Genomic DNA, 17,919 nt, shown 5'->3' with positions numbered 1-17,919 from the left:
AGAGATTTCCTTGTTTTTGAAATAAAATAAAATAATTTTGTCCATTAAAATAATATCAAATTGATCAGAAATACAGTGTACACATTGTTAATGTTGTAAATGAGTATTGTAGCTGGAAACTGATGATTTTAATGGAATATCTACATCGGGGCTATTGATCATTAGAAAACCCTTTTGCAATTATGTTAGCACAGCTGAAAACTGTTGTCCTGATTACGGAACCAATACAACTGGACTTCTTTAGACTAGTTGAGAATCTGGAGCATTATCATTTGTGGGTTCGATTACAGGCTCAAAATGGCCAGAAACAAAGCACTTTCTTCTGAAACTCGTCAGGCTATTCTTGTTCTGAGAAATTAAATCTATTCCATGGGAGAAATTGCCAAGAAACTGAAGATCTAGTAAAAAGCTGTGTACTACTCCCTTCCCAGAACTGCGCAAACTGGCCCTAACCAGAATAGAAAGAGAAGTGGGAGGCCCCGGTGCACAACTGAGCAAGAAGACAAGTACATTAGAGTGTCTAGTTTGAGAAACAGATGCCTCACAAGTCCTCAACTGGCAGCTTCATTAAATAGTACCCGCAGAACACCAGTCTCAACGTCAACAGCGAATAGGCGACTCCGGGATGCTGGCCTTCTAGACAGAGTTCTAGACAGAGTTCCTCTGTTATTTTGCCCATCTTAATCTTTTATTTGTATTGGCCAGTCTGAGATATGGCTTTTTCTTTGCAACTATGCCTAGAAGGCCAGCATCCCAGCTGAGGACCCCTCACAAGTCCTCAACTGGCAGCTTCATTAAATAGTACCCGCAAAAAAACAACGTCAACAGTGAACAGGCGACTCCAGGATGCTGTGTTTTTTTGTTTTGCATGAACTTTTACCAGATCAAATATGTTATTATCACCAACATTAATTCCACATTTTCACAAACTTCAAAGTGTTTCCATTCAAATGGTATCAAGAATATGCATATCCTTGCTTCAGGGCCTAAGCTACAGGCAGTTAGGTTTGGGTATGTCATTTTAGGTGAAAATTGAAAAAAAGGGTACAATCCAGAACACAGTTCCCATTCTTCATAGTGCATTTGCATCGGAGTCATTTAGCAGGTGCTCTCATCCAGTGAGACTAAAGTGTGTTCACAGGCAAAATCACAAGGCATCCAATCATGGTCATCTGCTCGACTCAAGACTGCATTAGCCCAATGAGCTAAAGCCTATGCACTAGGCTAGCTCTGGGGGTTAACACGAGTCTTTTACAACTCAGACACATGCATTTCAACATATTACCGACTGCAGCAAGACTTCGATCATGTACACATCTTATGTTGTAATCTCTCTTTCCAAGTCAACAGTAAAGTTCATATCTGACAGAGGAACAACCCAAGAAGATAAACAAACTACATTATGACTCATGAAAGAACCACAGACAGTGCAGTATATCTGTCTCATTGACACACCTTTGAACCTCATTATGGGAGTCCCACACTGTTCCTGTGGTTCTGACACTGCCTACAGCAGGACTGTCTGTACTCTACACTAGGTTAGCTTCATCCCACAGCTGCTTTGTCACTGTTGGAGAACTAGTTGTTGAATGAAGATGGAAGAGGTACAGTATCTACTGGGTGAAAAACAGACCCAAGGGGATGAAACCCCCACAGTCAGAATCACCGCAGTCCGACTCACCGCAGTCCGACTCACCGCAGTCCGACTCACCGCAGTCCGACTCACCGCAGTCCGAAGGAAAACTATATTTGCACACAGGTCTGGTAGTTTGAAAGGGCCTAAAGCAGACCTCTGCTTACATATTATACTATTCTATTGTAGGGTTACCTTAAAGGTTTCATGACTGTTGTCGCTGTTGTTGATGATGGAGACTCAAGACCATTTCGGCCTTACGAGATAAAGCCTAGCAATTACGTAACCCTGGGAGCTAACTCAGGTCATAACCACCTACAACAAATAAACATTCCAAGCTTTTCCTAACTGTTACCTTCATTGCTTTGTCGCTGTTGGCAAAGTTGTTGATGATGGAGAGGGACTCCTGGAAGCGGGAGCTGCCGGTCAGCGCCACGTCTGAGATCAGCTGGCTCACCGCGATGATGATCTGGACCAGGAAATAGGAAGGGTGGAGAGGGGAACACATGTGAACACAACACCTCCATCAAATGGATGCGTTATGGGATGGAAATTGGAATCAGTGACTAACTTCACCATGGATGATGTGGTAGATATGAGTCTCGTGGCACTTTGTGAAAGCATGGAGCAGGTCTCTGACACTTAACCGATTGTTAGAGGAGGTTAGGAAACTAAGCAGGCGGTCTGTATTTAATTCATTCTTTGGTCAGATTATCAAAGCAATCTAAGTACTGTGATGACTTCAGTTTCCAGGTGTTCTATAGCCTTTCCTACTAACTGTTCATAGTAACTGTTTATGTTTGTGTGAACATTAACTATATTTGTGTGAGGGGAGTTTGTGCATGATTAATAGCTGAAACTGCACAGCGAGGACTAATGACCTTGGGGATAGTGTTTAGTTCAAGTGTTTTGATTACATAATCATAACAGTGATGGACTGCTGATGATACAGTAACAGAATCAGCATTGCATTGTGCAGTTGACTAAACAATCAATGACAGTTGGCAGTTCCTTGCCGTTCAGGGGGATGTTGTATCTGACCTGCAGGTGAGTGCGTAGGAAGGTCTTCCTCTTGGTGTACTCATAGTTGTTCCTCATCAGCAGGTAGAGCAGAGCAGAAGCCTCGGCCCGCAGCAGACCCATCTTAGACACACAGCACTTCAGAACCTCGTAGCACAGAGCCGCACACAGAGTCACGCGGCCCTTGAACAACGCTGTTGGGAACTGATAACAACAAAATACCAACATTACGAGGCAAGCCGTATTATGGTAATAATATCAATATTCAGTATTTATATAGAGTATACATTGTATGTAGTAATGAAGTACATTAAAACAAGCATTTAATAAGCCATAGCAAAAATCCATATCTAATCCATAATCATTGAGACTGCAATTTGAGCACCTGGGCCTATTTTCCATCTATAAATCACCTGATTACTTATGTTATCTCCTTTAAAGTTATGAGTCTTTTTGTTCCCACCTTGTTCATGAAAGCCCTGAGGGAGGCGAAGACGTGTTTGAGGGCAGCCTCTGATTGGCCGACTTTCAGAAAGTTCAGATAGATGTCAAAAACCTTCTTCATCAGGGGATTGTGGCCGTCGCTGTCCAGCAGCTGGTTCTGAGGACAATCAATCAGTCAATCAATGGATCCATGCAAAAAAATCTATATAGTTTTCAAATACCAACCAATCATTCACATGATCTGATGCTAACATCATTTGAATTTGAACTAGTCCATAACTAGGGCTTGTAATTGTTTTTGGTCAGGTCATGTGGTCAGTAAAGAGGTCTAGTACTGACCTTGAAGCACTGAGTGAAGTGTGAGAGGACATCCAGTACACTGAGGCAGGCCTCAGTAGAGATATTACCCTCCAACAGAGCCTGGTGGTGGACCTCTGCCTCCGAGGGACCAGCCCCTGGGACCACACACCAGGAGAGAGAGAGAGAGTCAGAGGACATCTCCAGGCCATATATTATAGTGGAATATTGGGATGGCTCAGTATCAAAATTGGGACAGTGAATTGTAATATCAGAGTAGCACCTAAATAAGAGTGTTAGAGAAGACAGTGGATAGTGAATATCATTATGTACCTGAATGATATTATGTAAACTTATAGCATATGTTTTGGAGGGCTCATAGTCAAGCTATAGCAGCGAGTGAACCACAATCTGGGCTTACAGGAGACGTTGAATATGGCGATTCTCCTTTAAGCCCAGGAAGCAGCCATTCAACTTGCCATACTTAGCAATGAATTCTGCTGAGCAACTATCGTCATTACTGCTGTTTCGGTATGTAGTTCCAAAAAAGGTTTAAATAAAAAGTCACATGCAACCGGAAAAATGACTTGTCTGGAAAGAATCAAAGTAAATCTTCTTGCAAGTGTGCATGCGCCAACTCCACCTCTTCTGCACCTCCAATAAAATCATTCATTACTGCCACGCACAGGTCGGCTGATACAGCAGCAGGAAAGGTCATTGATTTGATCACCTACAACACTGTATGAATGTCATATCAATCTGTTGTTTCACCCGCGTTACACAAAATGCAATAATATATAATAGACTCAGTTGACAATATAGGGTATGTTTTTAGTTATTGTATATTTCTACATAGGCTTATTATTTAGTGTATTTTAATTACATTACTAATATTGCTGGACGTGCAGAAGAGTTGGCTCATGCACACCTGCAATTTAAAACAAATTCAGCTGCATTTATGTTACGGTTTTGTTCTATCTCCTCCTCTTGTAGCAAGGATCGGACCAAAATGCAGCGTGGTAATTTTGATACATGTTTAATTAAGATGAAACACGATCAATACAAAACAAGAACCGTGAAAACCTAAACAGCCTATCTGGTGCAAACAAACACAGAGACAGGAACAATCACCCACGAAACACTCAAAGAATATGGCTGCCTAAATATGGTTCCCAATTAGAGACAACGATAAACACCTGCCTCTGATTGAGAACCACTTCAGGCAACCATAGACTTTTCTAGAAAACTCCACTATATCACAATCCCAATGCCTACAAAAAAAAACAAGACTAAATACACCACATAATAAACCCATGTCACACCCTGGCCTGACCAAAATAATAAAGAATGCAACTTTTTGTTTTAGACCTTTTATGGAAGTACATAACGGCTGGAACGGCAGGAATGACGATAGTTGCTTAGTGAAACTCCATTCTTTGGTAAGTACCGAACGTATTTTGACATTATTAAGCTTGAAAAGCTGGTGAATGGCAAGTTTAAAGGAGAATCACCATATTCAATGGCTACTTTGCAAGCCCAGATTATGGTTTAAGCAGTAAGTACAGTATACAGTTGAAGTCAGAAGTTTACATACACCTTAGCCTAATACATTTAAACTCAGCATTTCACAATTCCTGATGTTTAATCCGAGTAAAAATTACCTGTCTTAGGTCAGTTAGGATCACCACTTTATTTCAAGAATGTGAAATGTCAGAATAATAGTAGAGAGAATGATTTATTTCAGCTTTTATTTCTTTCATCACATTCCCAGTGGGTCAGAAGTTTACATACACTCAATTAGTATTTGGTAGCATTGCCTTTAAATTGTTTTAATTGGGCCAATGTTTCTGGTAGCCTTCCACAAGCTTCCCACAATACTTTGGGTGAATTTTGGCCCATTCCTCCTGACAGAGCTGGTGTAACTGAGTCAGGTTTGTATAGGCCTCCTTGCTCGCACAAGCTTTTTCTGTTCTGCCCACAAATGTTCTATAGGATTGAGGTCAGGGCTTTGTGATGGCCACTCCAATACCTTGACTTTGTTGTCCTTAAGCCATTTTGCCACAACTTTGGAAGTATGCTTGGGTTCATTGTCCATTTGGAAGACCCATTTGTGACCAAGCCTTAAATTCCTGACTGACGTCCTGACTGAGATTTTGCTTTAATATATCCACATAATTGTCCTGCCTCATGATGCCATCTATTTTGTGAAGTGTACCAGTCCCTCCTGCAGCAAAGCACCCCCACAACATGATGCTGCCACCCCCGTGCTTCACGGTTGGGATGGTGTTCTTCGGCTTGCAAGCATCCCCCTTTTTCCTCCAAACATAACGATGGTTATTATGGCTGAACAGTTCTATTTTTGTTTCATCTCCAAAAAGTACAATCTTTGTCCCCATGTGCAGTTGCAAATTGCAGTCTGGCTTTTTTATGGCGGTTTTGGAGCATGGGCATCTTCCTTGCTGAGCAGCCTTTCAGGTTATGTCGATATAGGACTCGTTTTACTGTGGATATAGATACTTTTGTACCTGTTTCCTCCAGCATTTTCACAATGTCCTTTGCTGTTGTTTTGGGATTGATTTGCAGTTTTCGCACCAAAGTACGCTCATCTCAAGGAGACAGAACGCGTCTCCTTCCTGAGCGGTATGACGGCTGCGTGGTCCCATGGTGTTTATATTAGCATACTATTGTTTGTACAGATGAACCTGGTACCTTCAGGCATTTGGAAATTGCTCCCAAGGATGAACCAGACTTGTGGTCTACAATTTATTTTCTGTGGTCTTAGCTGATTTCTTTAGATTTTCCCATGATGTCAAGCAAAGAGGCACTGAGTTTGAAGGTAGGCCTTGAAATACATCCACAGGTACACCTCCAAATGACTCAAATGATGTCAATTAGCCTATCAGAAGCTTCTAAAGCCATGACATCATTTTCTGGAATTTTCCAAGCTGTTTAAAAGGCACAGTCAACTTAGTGCATGTAAACTTCTGACCCACTGGAATTGTGATACTGTGAATTATAAGTGAAATAATCTGTCTGTAAACAATTGTTGGAAAAATGTCTTGTGTCATGCACAAAGTCGGTGTCCTAACCGACTTGCTAAAACTATAGTTTGTTAACAAGAAATTTGTGGAGTGGTTGAAAAAACTAGTTTTAATGAGTCCAACCTAAGTGTATGTAAACTTCCGACTTCAACTGTATGTGCAAGCTTACAGTTTGAGAGAGGGAAGTGGGAAGGGATAGCATCATATTCATGTACCTATGTTGAGTGTGAGAGAGGTATCCATGGTGCTGAACTGCTGAAGCCTGCTCTGCATTAGGCCGGCTCTGCAGCGCATCACAGGCATCGTCTGGGACTTCCTGTCTGAAGAGAACAGCTTGGACACCCAGGCATCCTGACTCCTATACACACACGCCACCGACACGCACACACACACACACATTACTATAAGATGGGTGGAGAGAGACAATGACTATGATATAATGTACTGGCAGGGAACACCCAGGTGTCTTGACTAGGGCTGTGGCGGTATACAAAGAAAATGTAGTCTATTTCAGAAGAACAAAATAGTATACTTTGAGTTGTCCTTATGTTAGGTCCTCATCTGGCTATGCCATATGGCTGTGGGCTACACTAGTTCATTTAGCAGACAAGATTTGCATAGAAGTCCATGGCATTATTTTATAGTATGAAGAATACAATTGAATGAAGCTGAATAAAATTGAAAGGATATTTTCTGTGCACATGCGGCTATTCTGTGTTGAGCGGTTAACAAAGAAATAGGCACACTTATATGCTTAATTTATAGTTATTAATGTAACTTTAGTTATTCCACAAACGTTTGGCTATATGTGTTGATTATTAATAAATGCATAATGCGACTCTAATGATGATTTGAAAAAACGTTGCATGAAAGGCATGAGTTCTGCTTGTTTTTTTGCACTGGCTATACACACTACACCAGTCACTTATTCACAATTTGACAAGCACTTGATAATGCCTCAAATTTCCTGGCGGCATCCCCTTTGTGTGGCCGTAATGCCCCCGAAAAAAAATCCATGCCTTTTGCGGCCAGTGGCCGTTGTGCCCTGAGGCTGAATATTATAATTCCCTTCTCCCCGAGTGCTGCGTGCTCCGAAGCACCTCTCACTCATATGGCACTCCATCACATGATCAGGTCTTTCTCACAGGCTACAAGTGAAGACAGACACATCAGGGACGCAACTGCGCTCGTCCTTATCCAATTCCGAAGTGCATATTAAAGATACTGGAAGTGCCGTCTACATTTACTTTTCGTCAGCCAACAAGATGAGTAAGCCTAACGAACAGCAAAAGCACTAGCAAAAGTTGACCTATTATATTCTGTGCGCAGTCTGGGATAGTTGTGGGATGCGCTAGATCCCAAATTAATACAACCACTAGCATCAAAAAAAACTTTTTACACAATGAGGCTGACACAACAGATCGAACGTTTAGCTTAAAATGTTGATAAACTATTACCGGTAGGCTATTTCTTCACATTATAAGCGCACACTATAAGTGCAAACGTTCCATTAGAAGGAAAACATCATTATCAAAAGTAACTGCAAATGCGATTATGCATGTAATGCTTTTATTATAAAGGTGAATTTTTATGGTGAAAATGATCTTCCCCAAACTTGGAACTTTACACGCTGCTTGTGTATGCCAGTTAGGCTCTACACCAAATCAAATCAAATTTTATTGGTCACATACAGTACACATGGTTAGCAGATGTTATTGCGAGTGAAGCGAAATGCTTGTGCTTCTAGTTCCGACAGTGCAGCAATATCTAACAAGTAATATCTAACAATTCCACAACAAATACCTAATATCACAAATCTAAGTAAAGGAATGGAATAAAAATATATAAATGTATGGATGAGCAATTTCAGAGCGGCATAGACTAAGATGCAATAGATAGTATAGAATAAATATGAGATGAGTAATGCAAGATATGTAAACATTATTAAAGTGGCATTATTAAAGTGACTAGTGTTCCATTAATTAAAGTGGCCAATGATTTCAAGTCTGTATGTAGGCAGCAGCCTCTTTGTGCTAGAGATGACTGTTTAACAGTCTGATGGCCTTGAGATAGAAGCTGTTTTTCATTCCCCAACAACTACCTAATACACACAAATCTAAAGGGGTGAATGAGAATATGTACATAAAAGTATATGGACGAGCGATGGCCGAGCGGCATAGGCACGGTGCAGTAGATGGTATAAAATACATTATATACATGTGATATGAGTAATGTAAGATATGTAAACATTAAATGGCATTATTTAAAGTGGCGTTGTTTAAAGTGACTAGTGATCCATTTAATAAAGTGTCCAGTGATTTGGTTTCAATGTATGCAGCAGCCTCTCTGAGTTAGTGTTTGTTGTTTAGTAGTCTGATAGCCTTGAGATAGAAGCTGTTTCTTAATCTCTCAGTCCCTGCTTTGATGCACCTGTACCGACCTCGCATTCTGGATGGTAGCAGGGAGAACAGGCAGTGGCTTGGGTGGTTGTTGTATTTGATGATCTTTTTGGCCTTCCTGTGACATCGGGTGCTGTAGGTGTCCTGGAGGGCAGTTAGTTTGCCCCGATGATGCGTTGTGCAGACCGCACCACCCCCTGGAGAGCCCTGTGGTTGTGGGCGGTGATACAGCCCGACAGGATGCTCTCAATTGTGCATCTGTAAACGTTTGTGAGGGTTTTAGGTGACAAGCCAAATTTCTTCAGCCTCCTGAGGTTGAAGAGGTGTTGTTGCGCCTTCTTCAGCACACTGTCTGTGTGGGTGGTCCAATTCAGTTTGTCAGTGATATGTACGCAGAGGAACTTAAAACTTTCCACCTTCTCCAATGCTGTCCCGTCGATGTGGATAGGGGGGTGATCCCTCTGCTGTTTCCTGAAGTCCAATGTCATATCCTTTGTTTTGTTGACATTGAGTGAGATGTTATATTCCTGACACCACACTTATCTCCTCCCTGTAGGCTATCGCGTCGTTGTTGTTGATCAAGCCTACTACTGTTGTGTCGTCTGCAAACTTGATGATTGATTTGGAGAGAGTAAAGTGGATTAATGTGCTTAATTAATGTGCTTAACTTAAATGATTTGTACACATAAGCTGTGATACAAACCTTGCCTTACGCTGGGCATCATTCACAAGTGATAATATATAATTCACAAGTTATAGGCCAATATTGTCACCCATCGACTATTCTTGATTTAATCTTGTCTTTACATATACTAAATAATATCTGTGTGAAATTTGTTTTGATTTAGAAAGGACCATTATCATGCACCTGTCTCGAAACAGGGGAAACCAAACTAAAATTAGGCAAAAAGGATAATGTTGGCCAAATGCCAGAGGGGTTGAATCATACAGAGGAGTTACTATGTGTGTGACGTAAGGTTGTAACCTGTATAAAGAGTGTGTGCCAAGTCTGGAAAAGTAGTTGTTTTCATGAACCAGCTCGGCTTTTATTATATTGTAATAAAAGTCTATTTGAACTCACAGGCTCTGGTATTTGAGAAATATTACCGACTGAATATTTCCACGACAACTGCTGCCCCATATACATAGACTTGAAATCACTGGCTACTTGAATAATGGAAGACTAGTCACTTTAATGTTTACATATTTGAGCTTTACTCATCTCATATGTATACAGTGTATTCTTTTCTACTGTATGCCACTCCGACATCGGACGCTGTTTCTTAACTGGACGCTGTTTCTTAATCTCTCGGTCCCAGCTCATCCTAATATTTATATATTCCTTCATTCCATTCTTTTACTTTTAGATTGTGTGTATTGTAGATATTACTGCACTGCTGGAGCTAGAAACACAAGCATTTCACTACACCAGCAAAAACATCTGCTAAACATGTGTGTGTGTCATAACATTTGATTTGATTTCTAGAAAGGCTGCGCAACATGGGCTCTTGGGCTCTCATGAAGTGTTTTGCATTGATGTCAGAGTGATTAGAGGGACAATAGAGTGCCAGGCAGTTAGCAAGTTTGATAAGCTACTAATGACTGTCAGCAGCATCAGAGCTTGGAGAAGCCTTCATTTGACTGGCTTAATGACTCGTGACCGCCCGTGTGGCAGCAATACGGTCACCGTAACAGACCTAGTCTTGACAGAGACACAACAATACACTCCACTGAACTAAAACAACTAGGGAGTTAATGACTCATGTAATGGACTAGCAGGAAACCTAAACCTGATAAACCAGACTCAGAAACACACGTACACCTAAAGATAAGTGTAGATGCATTAACATTTTTATTTTATTTTTACCTTTATTTAATTAGGCAAGTCAGTTAAGAACAAAATCTTATTTTCAATGACGGCCTAGGAACAGTGGGGTAACTGCCTGTTCATGGGCAGAACGGCAGATTTGTACCTTGTCAGCTCGGGGGTTTGAACTTGCAACCTTCCGGTTACTGGTCCAACGCTCTAACGCTCTAACCACTAGGCTACCCTGCTGCTTTACCGCCCATTTATTAGCAATAACAAAAAAAGAATAACAACCTTTGACAACCAAGCCTAAAGATGTGTGGGGGACAATAATTATAATAGAATTTATTGGACTAGCGAGGAACCTTAGGTTGGACATCCAAGCATTCTTACTCCTACAAATAGACACAGGTACCATATACCTGTTTAGGACAAACTTAGTAGCACTATATTTTAGTGCTGTACGTAATCCAAACATCATCCTACCTGCCAATGTTTCTCTTTCCAACGTAACGGAACTGCACCAGGCATGTCCTGAAAGAGATCGACGAGGTCCTGATAAATAACAGTTTATCTCATAGATGTTAATTGCAAATAATAGTCTTGTACATCACATAGTTGATTAGTGGTATGCAAATAGGACAACAATATCAATCACTTGATAAGTGATTGTTATACAGTGGCAAGAAAAAGCATGTGAACCCTTTGGAATTACCTGGATTTCTGCATAAAGTGGTCATAAAATTGGATCTGATCTTCATCTAGGTCACAACGATAGACAAACACAGTCTGCTTAAACTAATAACACACAAACAATTATACGTTTTCATGTCTTTATTGAGCACACCATGTAAACATTCACAGTGCAGGGTGGAAAAAGTATGTGAAGCCTTGGGTTTAATAACTGGTTGACCCTCCTTTGGCAGCAATAACCTCAATCAAACGTTTTCTGTAGTTGCTGATCAGACCTTCACAACGGTCAGGAGGACTTTTGGACCTTTCCTCTTTTCAAAACTCTTTCAGTTCAGCATTAATCTTGGGATGTCTAGTGTGAACTGCTCTCTTGCCATAGCATCTCAATCGGGTTGAGGTCAGGACTCTGACCTGGCCAATCCAGAAGGTGTATTTTCTTCTGTTGAAGCCATTCTGTTGTTGATTTACTTCTGTGTTTTAAGTTGTTGTCCTGTTGCATCACCCAACTTCTGTTGAGCTTCAATTGGCGGACAGATAGCCTAACGTTCCCCTGCAAAATGTCTTGATAAACTTAAGAATTAATTTTTCCGTTGATGATAGCAAGCTGTCCAGGCCCTGAGGCAGCAAAGCAGCCCCAAACCATGATGCTCACTCCACCATACTTTACAGTTGGGATGAGGTTTTGATGTTGGTGTGCTGTGCCTTTTTTTCTCCACACATAGTGTTTTGTGTTCCTTCCAAACAACTCAACTGTAGTTTCATCTGTCCACAGAATATTTTGCCAGTAGCGCTGGGGAACATCCAGATGCACTTTTGAAAACTTCAGACGTGCAGCAATGTTTTTTTTGGACAGCAGTGTCTTCTTCCGTGGTGTCCTCCCATGAACACCATTCTTGTTTAGTGTTTTACGTATCGTAGACTTGTCAACAGAGATGTTAGCATGTTCCAGAGATTTCTGTAAGTCTTTAGCTGACACTCTAGGATTCTTCTTAACCTCAGAGCATTCTGCGCCGTGCTCTTGCAGGACAGCCACTCCTAGGGAAAGTAGCAACAGTGCTGAACTTTCTCCATTTATAGACAATTTGTCTTACCGTGGACTGATGAACGTCAAGGCTTTTAGAGATACTTTTGTAACCCTTTCCAGCTTCATGCAAGTCAACAATTCTTAATCTTAGGTCTTCTGAGATCTCTTTCGTTTGAGGCATGGTTACTATCAGGCAATGCTTCTTGTGAATAGAAAACTCAAATTTTGTGAGTGTTTTTTTATCAGGCAAGGCAGCTCTAACCAACATCTCCAATCTCGTCTCATTGATTGGACTCCAGGTTAGCTAACTCCTGACTCCAATTAATTTTTGGAGAAGTCATTAGATCAAATTTGATGACTAATTTATGCAGAAATCCAGGTAATTCTGAAGGGTTAACATACAGTTCCTTGCAAAAGTATTCATCCCCTTGGCATTTTTCCTATTTTGTTGCATTACAACCTGTGATTAAAATAGATTTTTATTTGGAGATCATGTAAAGGACATACACAAAATAGTTCAAAGTGGTGAAGTGAAATGGAAAAAATAACTTGTTTAAAAAAACAATAAAAAAAGAAAAATGGTGCGTGCATACAGTGGGGCAAAAAAGTATTTAGTCAGCCACCAATTGTGCAAGTTCTCCCACTTAAAAAGATGAGGCCTGTAATTTTCATCATAGGTACACTTCAACTATGACAGACAAAATGAGAAATTTTGAAAAATACAGAAAATGACATTGTAGGATTTTTTATGAATTTATTTGCTGTGTTTAAAAACGATTGCCTGTGCACACGTGCTCACACACACACACGCACATACCTTATTTTGACATTAACAACTAGTTTAATGGCTAGAGCTCAGGGTTTGTCCTGGGCAGGGTGTATGATCAGGAAAACTTCCTGACTCTAATCCAGCGAATATAACCTACTATATTCTAATCCTGCATCCACACAGCGAATATAACCTATTATATTCTAGTCCTGCATCCACACAGCGAATATAACCTATTATATTCTAGTCCTGCATCCACACAGCGAATATAACCTACTATTTTCTAGTCCTGCATCCACACAGCGAATATAACCTACTATATTCTAATCCTGCATCCACACAGCGAATATAACCTATTATATTCTAGTCCTGCATCCACACAGCGAATATAACCTATTATATTCTAGTCCTGCATCCACACAGCGAATATAACCTACTATATTCTAATCCTGCATCCACACAGCGAATATAACCTACTATATTCTAATCCTGCATCCACACAGCGAATATAACCTATTATATTCTAGTCCTGCATCCACACAGCGAATATAACCTATTATATTCTAGTCCTGCATCCACACAGCGAATATAACCTACTATATTCTAATCCTGCATCCACACAGCGAATATAACCTATTATATTCTAGTCCTGCATCCACACAGCGAATATAACCTATTATATTCTAGTCCTGCATCCACACAGCGAATATAACCTACTATATTCTAATCCTGCATCCACACAGCGAATATAACCTACTATATTCTAGTCCTGCATCCACACAGCGAATATAACCTACTATATTCTAATCCTGCATCCACACAGCGAATATAACCTATTATATTCTAATCCTGCATCCACACAGCGAATATAACCTATTATATTCTATTCCTGCATCCACACAGCGAATATAACCTATTATATTCTAATCCTGCATCCACACAGCGAATATAACCTATTATATTCTAGTCCTGCATCCACACAGCGAATATAACCTATTATATTCTAATCCTGCATCCACACAGCGAATATAACCTATTATATTCTAATCCTGCATCCACACAGCGAATATAACCTATTATATTCTAATCCTGCATCCACACAGCGAATATAACCTATTATATTCTAGTCCTGCATCCACACAGCGAATATAACCTATTATATTCTAATCCTGCATCCACACAAGCGAATATAACCTATTATATTCTAGTCCTGCATCCACACAGCGAATATAAGATAATGATCTTGTACTCACTCCAGTAGACTGAGGAAATTGATGATGTCCTGAGGATTGACCTTGTTCCAGTAGGCCAGCAGGTTGTCTAGAGACAGAGACACAACAGGAGAGTGACAGACACTGAGACAGCTTTTGTAGCAGGTCAACAGGCAGAAACAACCAGAAGATTACACAATGACCAGGTCTGCGTCCCAAATTACACCATATTGCCTTTGTAGTGCATTACTTTTGAACAGGCCCTGGCCAAAAGTAGTGCACCAAGTAGCACACCAATGTCTGCTAAAACCGCACAACAGTCCACAGATGAGGCCAACAATTCCACAGATGAGGCCAATGAAAATGTTTGAATATAGGCGTAATAATAGGATAGCTATAATATAGGTCAAATGAACACAACACAGGATATACAGTGCATTCTTTCAGTGTCTAGGTATGCATCATCAAACCCCAAATAGAGAGAAGTGACTGTGTGGCGCTAACCATAGAGATACTGTAACATATTGCACATACTACAGTATGTCAATTCAGGAAGTACACTGACGTTCCAAATACAATTCTCTTCAATGCTTTTTAATGAGAAAAATGTAGAATTGGAATTTGGTTTACTTTCTGAAATGGCTGGAACGGAAATCAAATTGACCCCAACCTTGGTATGTGTTCTACATGTATTTAATATTGTGTTGCTGACTGACCGTCTGAGACGGTCCTGACGATGTGAAGGAAACACAGAAGCAGTCCTTTGATCTCATAGTGGCCCAGTCTGCCTATGGGAGGGAGAGTAGTACTGCTGCTCATAGTGGAGCCCCGCCGGTGGAGCTGGAGGACAATACACCATAGAGTAAGAAAACATGGTATCAGAAACAGTGGCAGGGAGGGACACCACAGAGTAAGAAAACATGGTATCAGAAACAGTGGCAGGGAGGGACACCACAGAGTAAGAAAACATGGTATCAGAAACAGTGGCAGGGAGGGACACCACAGAGTAAGAAAACATGGTATCAGAAACAGTGGCAGGGAGGGACACCACAGAGTAAGAAAACATGGACATAAAATCCTAACTATAAACTTTCAACTAAAAACATATGTTATATTTTTGAATAACAAATCTAAATGACCAAACATCAGTATCTGACAGGGAACAAAACTTATATGATATCATGCTCTCCTTGTCTGTCTCTCACCTCAGAGCCCCTTCTGTGGAGCTGTGGGGAGAAACACCACAGAGGAAGAAAACACAGTGGCATTTATTTGTACCACCAAAAAAGAAAGACAATCATTTGAAGCAGTGGCACTTAGTCCTACTATATGACAGGAGTTCAAACTTTTTTGGCCTGTTACCTAATTTTGATATCAAAGCAATTTCGACCCCACTGTAAAAAAAAGGTGATTTAATCAACAGCCAATGTTAACTTCTTTATTTGGGGCTATGCCAGTGTATTACAAATCAATCTGGCAGTACTTTCATCTCAAGGAAGCATGGTTTGAAGTAACTGGACAACTTTTATTTGTATTGCTTTTACATCTTTTTAAGGAATTTTTTTCTTATTAACACTTTGTTCTAGCTAGATATTTGTGTAGGTAGCTATCAAGTAAACACAATGACTGCATCTGAAGCACACAATGCATACGAAGTTCATGATCTTGATCTTCTGTGTAGAAAATAACACCATCATTGCTTTCATTGACAATGTTCTTTTCCTCCCAGTCTGATTTGTGGCCTGGTCCTGTCCACTCTATTCTAAAGAGTCCTGTGGCGGCTTGTGAGCGAGCATTGTACGTGTTCCCGAGAGTCTTAGCTTTCAGGATTGGGGTCATAATAGCTTATACTGTAGCTCCAACCGTTCAAAAGTTAGATCCACGTTTGAAGGGAGAAAACAGAAATCGCTTCGTTTTTAAAAAATAACCAAGTGTCACATTTTTTTTTTTGTTTTTCTCGCGATCCCACTTTCAAATCAGCTGACAACACATGGGGTCGCAACCCCTAGTTTGGGAAAAGCTGCCATATGAGTAAGAAAAAGGATGATTAAAATGATGTCTTATTACTTTTTTAATGTCATCAATTATGCTAATCCTCATCTCCATCACAATCCAACATGTGGTTTCTACACTGATTATACAAAACATTAAGAACACCTGCTCTTTCCATGACATAGACAGGTGAATCCAGGTGAAAGCTATGATCCCTTATTGATGTCTCTTGTTAAATCCACTTCAATCAGTGTAGATGAAGGGAGGAGACATGTTAAAGAAGGATTTTTAAGCCTTGAGACACTTGAGACATGGATTGTGTATGTGTGCCATTCAAAGGGTGAATGGGGAAGACAAAAACTGTAAGGGCCTTTGAACATTGTATGGTAGTAGAAGCCAGGCGCACCGGTTTGTGTCAAGAACTGCAACAGTGCTGAGTTTTTCCACGGTCAACAATTTCCCGTGTGAACCAAGAATGGTCCACCACCCAAAGGACATTCAGCCAACTTGACACAACTGTGGGAAGCATTGGAGTCAACATGGGCCAGCATCCCTGTGGAACACTTTGACACCTTGTAGAGTCCATGCCGCGACAAATTGAGGCTGTTCTGAGGGCAAAACAGGGGGGTGCAACTCAATATCAGGAAGGTGTTCCTAATGTTTGGTATACACAGTATATATCGCTACAATAAATAATAAAGGCTTGCAAGTGTTGGAGAAATGACCCAAACGAAAAACAACAAATAAGATCTTTTATCAGTTCATATCATGTTTATTTTTTTAACGGAACAGGATGTAGAGCGTCATATTCAATTTGACTGTTCTGCTTCGATGTGCTATGACGTTTCCCTCTGGTCTGTCCCAAATCGCACCCTAGTGCACTATATAGGGAATATGGTGCCATATTCTCCTTTTATTTTTCTTATTTGTATTGGCCCATCCAACACTCTCTGTTTCTTACCTCAGAGCTATCTGGAGTGCTGGGATCCATGAACAGAGATCCTCTGGAGTCCTCCCTCCTCACCAAGTGGCCGTTCTGAGCTACTGGGCCTGGGGAGTACAGAGACACATGTTCACATAGCTTCTCAGATGTTTTTTTGTGTGCTTTTTATGGGGGGGGGGGGGGGGTAACAGTAGTTTAGGCAGCCAAGAGGTTAAAGATGTGGATCAGTAAAGGATTCGGAAAGGTTGCTGGTTCAAGTCACAGGCCAGGAAATACAGAAGAATGACTACCATTACTGTTGTGGCCTTGAGCATGGCACTAAACCCCAAGAAATATCCATCTAGAGGCACTAACCCGCGGTTGACACCGTGCCTCTCAGTGTGTGTGTGTTGCACAGGTGGCGTCTGAATTGGGGAGGACGGGATGGATGGAATGGTATCAAACACATGGGAACCATGTGTTTAATATCCTTTTGTTTACTTACTCCATTCCACACGTTCTGCCCTCACCAGCCTCCTGTGGTGTGTGGGTTTGGGAAAATGGCAGACGGAGAATTTCCGTTCTAACCAAATGGACAATAAAACACCTATTTTACCACCAGTTCCCAAACATCAAAGCAAAAATCTGATGGGAAATTACAATTCTA

At 40.8% G+C, this 17,919-nt stretch overlaps 1 protein-coding gene across 8 annotated transcripts in view; it reads right to left on the bottom strand.

Moving 5' to 3' along the window:
- Positions 1–17,919, bottom strand: part of dock11 (dedicator of cytokinesis 11) — a 106,597-nt gene that overhangs the window by 35,918 nt on the left and 52,760 nt on the right. For 4 of the 8 annotated variants that reach the window (XM_065021874.1, XM_029666772.2, XM_065021880.1 and 1 more), the window contains 11 exons: positions 17,758–17,835; positions 17,292–17,380; positions 15,544–15,564; positions 15,055–15,178; positions 14,381–14,447; positions 11,128–11,175; positions 6,651–6,793; positions 3,437–3,552; positions 3,117–3,254; positions 2,675–2,857; positions 1,989–2,102 (listed from right to left, as the gene is read on the bottom strand). In XM_065021874.1, coding sequence (XP_064877946.1) covers positions 1,989–2,102; positions 2,675–2,857; positions 3,117–3,254; positions 3,437–3,552; positions 6,651–6,793; positions 11,128–11,175; positions 14,381–14,447; positions 15,055–15,178; positions 15,544–15,564; positions 17,292–17,380; positions 17,758–17,835 — 1,121 coding nt within the window. The remainder of the gene's footprint in view (positions 1–1,988; positions 2,103–2,674; positions 2,858–3,116; positions 3,255–3,436; positions 3,553–6,650; positions 6,794–11,127; positions 11,176–14,380; positions 14,448–15,054; positions 15,179–15,543; positions 15,565–17,291; positions 17,381–17,757; positions 17,836–17,919) is intronic. The other 4 variants (XM_065021877.1, XM_065021878.1, XM_065021875.1 and 1 more) reach the window with 3 other exon arrangements.

The sequence above is a fragment of the Oncorhynchus nerka genome, linkage group LG8, assembly GCF_034236695.1.
Source record: "Oncorhynchus nerka isolate Pitt River linkage group LG8, Oner_Uvic_2.0, whole genome shotgun sequence".
Taxonomy (NCBI): domain Eukaryota; kingdom Metazoa; phylum Chordata; class Actinopteri; order Salmoniformes; family Salmonidae; genus Oncorhynchus; species Oncorhynchus nerka.
This window is presented reverse-complemented; position numbering and strand designations above follow the sequence as displayed.